The sequence below is a fragment of the Ziziphus jujuba genome, chromosome 3 (genome assembly GCF_031755915.1).
Source record: "Ziziphus jujuba cultivar Dongzao chromosome 3, ASM3175591v1".
Lineage (NCBI taxonomy): Eukaryota > Viridiplantae > Streptophyta > Magnoliopsida > Rosales > Rhamnaceae > Ziziphus > Ziziphus jujuba.
In genome coordinates this window covers 31,463,969-31,474,172 of record NC_083381.1, presented here as the reverse complement: position 1 = coordinate 31,474,172, position 10,204 = coordinate 31,463,969, and the positions used below count along the sequence as shown (strand labels likewise).

General features: G+C 31.7%; 1 protein-coding gene across 1 annotated transcript; it reads left to right on the top strand.

Moving 5' to 3' along the window:
- The first annotated feature begins 8,283 nt into the window (after positions 1-8,283).
- LOC107423530 (LRR receptor-like serine/threonine-protein kinase EFR) lies at positions 8,284-9,708 on the top strand. Its single transcript, XM_016033104.3, has one exon. The coding sequence runs from the start codon at positions 8,284-8,286 to the stop codon at positions 9,706-9,708; it is 1,425 nt and encodes a 474-aa protein (XP_015888590.3).
- Positions 9,709-10,204: the final 496 nt, after the last annotated feature.

Below are 10,204 nucleotides of genomic sequence, written 5' to 3'. Positions count from 1 at the left end.
CAAAATAATTAGAATACAAAAATTTAAAATAAATATTTTTTCATAACAAATTAATTATCAAATAAATTAAATATTATCTCATTGACATATTTTTACATAATTTGTAAACTATTGTATTTTTTCATAACAAATTTAATATTAATTAAATTCCATACTCATTGATATGGAAGTTGATGTCCTCTTGTTGATGAGATTACACCCTTATACTGCATATGAATAAATTAAAAAAATTATTAACACTTATGCAAAATAAATAAAATATTAATCATTATTAATTTTGTAATTTAGTAGAATATTATCCTTTTAAGATTTGGCGAAACATATTTCTCCTAATTAAAAGTGGAAAACACATAATGAAGCGAATCAAAAAAATAATTTAATAAATAATAATAAATGTCATAAATATTACTTAAAACATAAGTTAATAAATATACGTACCAATTTATTTAGAAGATATTGTTTATCCATATTCCCTCACAGTCATTACGAATATAGTCATTCTCACATTCATCCTCATTATCATTTTCATCAACACTTGGCAATTGTATGGCAAATGGATTGTGAGCCATCATAGTATCGGCAAGAACATCTTCTTCAACCAATTCTTCTTCAACAAAAGTACAATGTCATGGTGGAGTTAAAACAACAGACCATCTCGAATCAAGTTGATCTTCAACATAAGATATTTGTTGAACTTGTGAAGCCATGATGAATGGGTCAAATTTATATCCAATTTTATCAAAGTTAACACATGTAAACCCCATCTCATCAACATAATGTCAGTACATGACTCACCATGCCAAATCCATCTCCGATAGTTGACATCAAACCCATTCTAATATATATGGCCTTTAATATCCTTAATAGTATGGATTTTCTTATTCCCACATTGCATGCAAGGACACCTATGGCATTACAATCATTGGCATTCTCCATGCTAAATTTCAAAAATTCATACACCCCCTTAGCAAAATCGCTTGAGGTTCTATCTTTTGTTATCCACGATTTATCCATTTCCCTACAAATCTAAGCAGAACAATGTCAAACAATATCACAAACAAATTATCGACAAAAGCAAGATTAAGAAAACCTAGCGAACCTAATCTCTGGTTATAATGAAAAAATAAATAAATAAAAAATAATCCAACCCACCACATGTCACCGCCAATCATAAAGAAAAAAGAAACTCATCGAAACCATGGAGACAAAAAAAAAAAAAAAAAAGAAGCCAAGCTAACCATGAGGGCAACACAGAGAAATCCAACTTCCAAACAGCAACGCAGACAAATGGAAACTTAAACCCGAAATATCCCACTCTTCAAGTCTCTCTGAGATTGCTTTCAATTCTAACATCTATTAGGTAGTGTACTAACATCCATTTTGTGAAAAGAAATGGTATTCAAACGCCCGCATAAAATTTTAATACGTGCCAAAAATTTTCAAAAAATAGCAAAGCAAGCGACCCATTTAAATAAGGTGTGTTGCTAAAGGTTAGACGTGACAACTGATCAGGCGAAGCAATAACAATTTTAGAGTCGCCTATTTTTTTTTTTAATTCTTTAAAACAAATTTGGAGGTATGGTTTATTTTCTACTTCAACATGCAAGTCTCTTAAATTATATTTTTTTTTCTTTTTAACAAATTAGAGGAAACGGCGACGCATTGTCTTCAGATAGCATCGCCTGTTCTTTTATTTATGTTTTTTCACCTTTTAAATAGGATTTTGTACTTTATTTGAGTTTAAAAATTGCATTTGCTTTTAAAATATGCGACTCTCATAAATGTTCCTGTTATGTCTCCAAAATTTTAAGAACAGGCGATGCAGTTGCATTTAAAAGAGTCGGTTTATATCCTAGTATTTAAAATTTATTTTTAAGATTTAATTAGTTTTTTGAAATTTCATCTACAAATATTTTCACGTAGCATTCCAATAAACATCAATTCCATTGATCTAAAAACAAAAAACAGTTCTATCAATGCTCTTTTCAATTATTCACATATATGTGTATACACGAAACACAAAAACACATCTCTCACGACCTAATTTGAGATAGGATATACCAATTGTAAATTGATCTAATGCAACAAGGACTTATAGTCCAATTGCTTGACGTATGTATGTTCAATGAGATGAACTTTCAGGTTTTTGGGTATCAATGATAGTTTATTTGAATTTAAAATTTATAATAGATTAAATTTTTTTGTTTTATTTTGAAATAACAAGCGACGCATAAAATGATACATAGCTCGCTAGATATTTAAGGCGACCCATTCTAAAGGGAACAGATGACGCATAAGTTTCATTCCGAGTCGCATGTACCTTTTTTTTTTTTTTTAATCAATCTGATTTTCTTACAACTTCAAATAACCAGTAAAAATATTTAATCAATATAACCAAGCTAGTATTTTTTTTCTTTTATTTATTTTTTTTTTTATCATATGAGCAGGCAACACAAACACTTCGTTACACGTCGCTTGTTGCCTTTTATTTTTTATTTTTAAAATTAATCTGGTTTCTTTCAACTTCAAATAACCTAATATACCTGAGCTGTTTTTTTTTTTTTTTTTAAGATAAAATGAACAAGCGACGCAGACCTTTCATTACATGTCGCCTGTTCTCATATTTATATATATATATATATATATATTTAATCAATCTAATTTTCTTTCAACTTCAAATAAATAGTAAAAATATTTAAGCAACATAACAGATATATACTACGCATCACCTGTTACCTTTTTTTTTGTTTTTTTAATCAATCTAATTTTATTTCAACTTCAAATAACTAGTGAAAATATTTAAATAACATAACTAAGCTAGTTTTTTTTTTTTGTTACCAATATTTAGGATATTGGTAACAGGCGACGCATAGGCTTCATTGTACGTCATCTGTTTCTTTTTTTTCTTTTTTCTTTTTTATTCTTTTAATTAATCTAATTTTATATCAACTATAAATAACCAGTGAAAATATTAGAGCAACATAACTGAGCTATTTTTTTCTTTTTTTTTAAAGATATTGGTAACAGGCAACGCATAGGCGTCATTACACGTCGCTTGTTTTTTTTTTTAATCAATTTAATTTTATTTCAACTTCAAATAACAGTGAAAATATTTAAGCAACATAACTAAGCTATTTTTTTTTTTTTTAATATAGGTAACAGGCGACGCACAAACTTCTTTAAACGTCGCCTGTTCTCTTTTTTTTTTTTTGGTTCTTTTTATCAATCTAATTTATTTCAACTACAAATAACCAGTGAAAATATTAGAGCAACATAATTGAGCTATTTTTTTATTTTCAATGTGCGTCGCCTATTACTAACTAGAGATGCACAATGTGCGTCGCCTGTTATCAAAAACTTTAAGAAAAAAAAAAAAAAGAGCTCAGTTATGTTGCTCTAATATTTTCACTAGTTATTTGTAGTTCAAATAAAATTAGATTGATTAAAAGAACCAAAAAAAAAAAGAACAAGTGAACCATAAAGAAGACTGTGGGTCGCCTGTTACCTATATTTATAAAAATAAAAATAAAAACTAGCTCAGTTATGTTGCTTAAATATTTTCACTAGTTATTTGAAATTGAAATAAAATTAGATTGATTAAAAAAAAAAAAAAAGTTGACACACAATGAAGCCTATGCGTCGTCTGTTACCAATATCTTTTTATTAAAAAAAAAAAAATCAGTTCAGTTATGTTGCTATAATATTTTCACTGTTATTTAAAGTTGAAATAACATTAGATTGATTAAAAGAACAGAAAAAATAAATAAATAAAAAGAGAACAAGTGATGCATAAAGAAGACTGTGCATCACCTGTTATCTATATTTAAAAAAAAAAAAAAAAAAAAAAAAAACAGCTCAGTTATGTTGCTTAAATATTTTTACTGGTTATTTGAAGTTTTAAAGAAAATCAAGTTGATTTAAAAATAAAAAATAAAAAAGAAACAGGCGACTCGTAATGATTTTTGTCCATCGCCTGTTACCAATATCTTTAAAAAAAAAATACTATTTAAGATATTTCAAGAATAAACTATACATGAAAAATTATATAATTAAACAACAACCTCGTATAATTAAATTTTGTTATCATGTAAATATAGATAAGTGGATGGTTAATCATTTTTCATAAGTCTAGCATTTAAACAATACAATTCAAATAAAATATACGCATAGTATTAAAGGCGACTCTGTTTAACTGCATATTCAACGACTCTTAACGGATGTGTCACGTGTTGTTATTTTTAGTGACCGTTTGACATCGACAGTTTTAGGATAGGTCGTATATTTATTGAATTTTTACTGACGTGTTAACTTTAGAGTCGCGGTTTTGTTTTTTCAAATGCATTTATTTCGTAGCGTCGCTAAGTAAGTGTCGCTAGATATCAATTTTCGCGTAGTAGTTAGTATTATATTGAACTATGTTATTATCAACATTTTTTAAAATAGTATTTTTTTTTTTTAAACATTTACTCTAGTTGTGATGAAAAAGAAAAGTATTTAATATTTTGTAATATATGTTACATATAATAATAAAAATATGATACTACAAGTTTAGAGATTTAATAAATCATGTACATATTACTCATTATTATTGTAACATCAATTAAATATTGTTATTTACTAGAACATAAATTCTAATTTTGAATTGTTATTTACCAAACATTGAACCACTTATTTTTAGGGCTGGTTCTTTGTGCAAGACAGCTAAAGTTGATTTTCTTAAAAACTATAATAATGCCAAACTAAGCCCTAGATATTTAAATTGCATAATTAATTTGTTCACGTTAATTCTCATCATCTACCTAGCTAGCTACCGAATATGAAAAATAAAATTAAAAAAAAAAAAGATGAATAATTTACGATATAATGAACTTATTTTTCAAAACAATTATGTCACTTTATCATAAAATAATTTCAAATTCAAAGATCAAGGGTCAAGTCAAGTCATCTCTGGATCTTTGCTAAAAAATTGGCCTTCGGTGTAACACCCCGTCCCGAAGTACACCAAAAATTTCTCAAGTTGACCATCGTTGACCGAGAAGGGTCAAATTTTGACTTTTTGACTCGGTAAGAATTCTAGGTTGACCAAGGTACGATTACGAAGTACGCATCGATCCAAATCCGCAGACTAGTAGCACGTAAAAAACGGAGCTACGGTTTGAAAGTTATGAGTAAAACAAGTTGAGGTCCGAACTGTCCGAGGTTGGCTTTTTATTCTTGCAAAATTAAGCTTTGACTTATGTATGATTGTGAAGTACTCGTCGATACGAGCTCGTGGACTAGTGGCACACTCGATTTGGACACATGGTTGGAAAGTTACAGACCTGTGAAGTTTTTTCGAGACAGCTATTACTATTCATCGATATGTAAGTGTGCGTGAACAGCAACGCCACATGTAGCATTATAAAGGGTGCCATATGTCACGACAAGGAAATGCCACATTTCAGAGAATTAAATATTACATTATTTTATTATTATTATTATTATTTTATTATATTATATTAATATTATTTTATATATTATTTATTTATTTTCCTTTTGTTTTTCTTTTTTTCTTCTTCCCCACGTGGGAAAAAAACACAGCCCCCTCCCTCCAATTCTTTCTTCTTCTTCCTTCTTCTTTCTTCCTTCCCTCTCACTCCCGTCGGTCTCTTTCTCTCTCTGCTGCACCTCTTTCGGCCGTCGCACGACCACACGAACCGGACGACGCCCAAAGCCAACAGTCGGCAAGGTGGTGGGTGGTCGACTTTCCGGTGGCCACCAGTCGTGAGGTTGGTCCCTCCCCCTAGTTTTCGACCCCCTGATTCCAAAATGACATCCACTTGCCAAAATTCCAAGCCATTGGTGAGATGAGTGGAGGGGGAGTCCGGCCGAAACTTCTCGGCCATTTTCCGGCCAACTCCGACTGTTTCGAGCCGAACAAAGGTTGGTTTTACACTCATCGTCTCCTCAGCTTTCATTTGACACCTTATTTGTGAATTGTGATTGAGTATTTTGAAAGATGCCATTTTTGGGTAAAATAATATTATTTTAAAGTGGTAATCTGAAAAATGTATGTTTGATGTTTAAATAATATCTATTTATATTGATGATGTCCAATTGTGTTGAACTGCATAAATATGGGTTGAATTAATGTTTCTTAAATTTGGAAAGCTGTAGATTTTAAACTGCTGTTAAATTATTGTTAACTTTACTGTGAGGTTACTGTGAAGTTATGACAGCTAATAGAATGTATCTGTATATGTTTAATTATTTGTGGAATTGTATGTGATTCTATTGACATTTAGTATGAATTAATTTAAAGGTTTGCGGAATTGATTACATTGAATTATTGTGACGAAACTATACTTATGTGTTTAATTATTTATTTATGCATGAAATTTTGTGAATTTGATAAAAGTGCATAATTTTAAGTGTATTATATAAAAATTCAAATTTTATAATATTATAAAATATTTTTATTGGTTTTCGATACACCATACACGTACCGGTGTTCTGTAGTTGTGGATGTGATTAGCACACAGGTGGATGTGGATGTGATTAGCGCGCAGGTTGTAATGTCTCCCGTGAGCTGCTATCGGACCGAGGGCAGGCAAGTTTGATATTGGCCATAGCCGCCCCCCTCCATAGCCGAGATGATGGTTTAAGCAGCGGCGCGATGGGATGCCACGCGACCGTATGCCGGTTTCTTTCTTTAACCTCCCCATCAGACGGTGCTTTGGGACGCTGAGCACCGTAGGACACCACTGGTATATAGTATGTGCATCAAGTATCTTTTGAATATATATATATATATATATATACTATATTTATATGTATCACACCATACGGGGACAACGATCCGATGTGGTCCATGAAGAGCTAGCCTCGTAACTATGTTGCCTACGAATCCAGGGGATTGGACGGGCAATCTAGGCAACCACCCCAGATTGTATTGGTAGCAGGGTGCTAGCAACAACTGGAATCATGGATTGCACAACATGATAGAGGGTATCGTTTGTACCCCTGATACGAGTGTATATTTGATAATATTTTTTTGAATTTTAAATTATTATTTGATCTCGTATTATTATATCTATTCATAACCTGATTTTCTAGCATTATACTTAATTGCTTTTATTGTCATTTTTATCATTAATATTATTCTCGTTATTAATATTACAATTATTATTTATAAGAATTTTGTTTACAATTATTTTCATTATTACTAATATTATCATCATCATTATGATTATTATTATTTTATTTTTATTTTTATTGCCATTATTATTTTTATTTTTATTATTTTTATTATTTCTATGATTATTATTAGCATATGATATATCTGAACAAGTATCACAGCCTACGGGCAAGGAAGATAGCCATTGGGCAAGTATAATAGTCCTTGGATAAGTGGTAGCCTTTGGGCAGGTGAGATAGTCCTTAGTACAGCTGTGATTATGTGATAGTTCTTGGACGACAAGTGATTACCTTCGAGTAAATATGACAGATGATATTAGTACTATTTTTATCATGAGAATGATCTTGATGTGATGATTGTTTTACTTTTCTTCTTATATTACACATCGGTATATTTTGTAACACAATATTGAAATGTATTTGAAATGTACGGCAATCAGTGGGTGGTGTGGGCGGACGTGAATGATTAAAGGTATAATTGGTTGTTTATTTAGTTGATTATTCCTATTGCATATACATATACGTATGTGTTTTATATATAAATTGTTATCGAAGTGCTGCCACTGTGGAGATTATTGTAATAAGGTGGGAGGGATAAGGTAGTACCATATAGGAGTGTATCTTTGTGCAGGTAAATTTTGTGATAAGTCCTTCCCTTATGGGAGATGCTGTCGGATTTTCTATTGGAAGGTTCGGTGGTATTTTCCTAGGATTAGGGCTTGTCCAGGGTTTCGGTGAGGGATTGTGGACGGGTCCTGACATACGATCGGTAACTAGTAATATTAGTTCCAAGCAAAAAGAATAAAAAAAATCACCAAATTCCCTTTTGTAAAGTTGGGTGACTCAGAATCTGCATGCCTAGTAAATGATCCCAAAGAAAAAGTGTAAATGTTTTTTTTTTTTAATGCATAGTTGTTTAGAAATTGTATTATGTTATTGAGTTTTACATTCAAGTTATAGCCATGATTATGATTATAATAATAATAGTAATGACTTTGAATCTACGACATTGGTTAAAAATTTCTTAAGCCTAGTCCTAGTTTCTTCAACACTACTTCGAACTAAGTTGATTGATAAAAATCCTCGGAGAGTATAAACATATCAAGAATGGAAATCTCTGTTCTTATTCTACTTCTTAAACTCCTTATGATGCATATTTTCATATTCCAATGTGCATTATCGTCATCATCATCTTTTTATTCTTCTTCTAAAACAAACAACAATACAGATATGTTCGCATCACTAGCCATAAAATCCAAAATCCAGTTGCCTTCAAATAGCCCAATACTTAGTAGCTGGAATCCCAGCAACACCAGTTTCTGCAATTGGGTTGGCGTCTCTTGCAGTCTTCTCCACCAACGTGTGAGTGCCTTGAATATGTCATATATGAATAAATATGGCACTATCTCACCTCATATTGGAAACTTGTCCTTCCTGCGCACTTTAAACCTTGGTAGCAACAACTTTCGAGATCCGACACCTGAAATGATCGGAAAGTTGCATCGTTTAAGAAAGCTGAACTTGAGAGATAATCAACTTGAAGGGAGCATACCATCAACCATTAATGGACAAAGCTTAAGCAGTTTGGAGAAACTTATTCTACAGTACAACAACTTGGTAGGTACCATTCCTTCCTTTGTCTTCAATATCTCAACTTTAAAAGTTATTGCTCTCTCATACAATGGTATTTCTCGAGGTATTCCAAATGATATGTGTCGTATGTTTCCAAAACTAGAAACACTTTATCTTTTGGTTAATCCACTTGGTGGTCATATTCCAACTAGCTTGTGCCTTTGTAGAAATCTCAAGGAACTCAAGCTATGTGAAAATGGATTGACAGGGAGCCTACCCACAAACATCGGTTGCTTTTCTGAAATTGAGTACCTTAGTATTCCAATAAACCAGTTGACTAGCACAATTCCTATTTCTTTGGGTAATCTTTCCAAATTAGAATTTCTCGATCTCTCAAAAAACAATCTGTCTGGAAATATTTCAGAGCTCCCCGACTCTTGCTTTCCTAAGCTTAGTGGAATCTATTTTCGTTCCAATCAATTTAGTGGTAGAATTCCAGATTTTATCTCTAATGCTGCAATGCTCACAATCTTGGAATTATCTAATAATTCCTTCAGCGGACCTGTGCCCATAACGTTAGGCAACCTTCGGTATCTAAATATTCTCAATATAGGTATCAATCAACTGACCAACAATCCAACCCAAAGAGAGCCTCACTTCCTCACTTCTTTGACACAGTGCCACCAGCTAAGATATTTGGATATAAATAATAATCCTTTGAATGGATCACTCCCAGAATCTATTGGAAATCTCTCCAATTCACTTGAAAATATCGATTTACGAGGAACTCAACTTCAAGGTAGACTTCCATATCAAATTTTTAACTTGAGTGGCTTATTAAAGCTTCGTTTAGAATTCAACAACCTGAGTGGAGCAATTCCTTCTAATATAGGAAATTTGAGGAAGTTACAGCAGTTGTATCTCCATGACAACAAAATAAAGGGAAATCTTCCACATTAGGATCGCTAGGTAATTTGGACTTAGGTCGAAATGAGCTATTTGGTACCGTTCCTTCATGTATTGGGAATCTTACCCAAATTACCCAAATATCTTTATCTTGTAATGCATTCATGTCAGGACCCATCCAAAATATCTCACCGGAATCCTAGACAAACCCTGATCCCAGAGAAACCCTACCGGACCTTCCAATGGAAAATCCAGCAGAACCTCCCCTAAGGGTTAGACTTGCCACAAATTCCCTGCACTGAAAACACACTTCTATATATATACGGCCTTATTCCTCCACTCTACTACAATTTAATTCCACAATAATCAGCACTTCCATAAATTAAACAGGGAACTAATGCAGTATTTAATAAAATATATCCAATACAGTATATAGAGCATCATAGGGTACAATTAAGTATGAAAGTTATACAATAAAGGATGGAAAGAAATATTACAATAGAAATAAATGAAAAGAAAGAGAACTCCTCGAAATACGACAGCAACGAAG

What these genes read in the sequence shown, in the direction of transcription:
- LOC107423530 (XM_016033104.3), top strand. Translation starts at nt 8,284, where the DNA reads ATGGAAATCTCTGTTCTTATTCTACTTCTTAAACTCCTTATGATGCAT.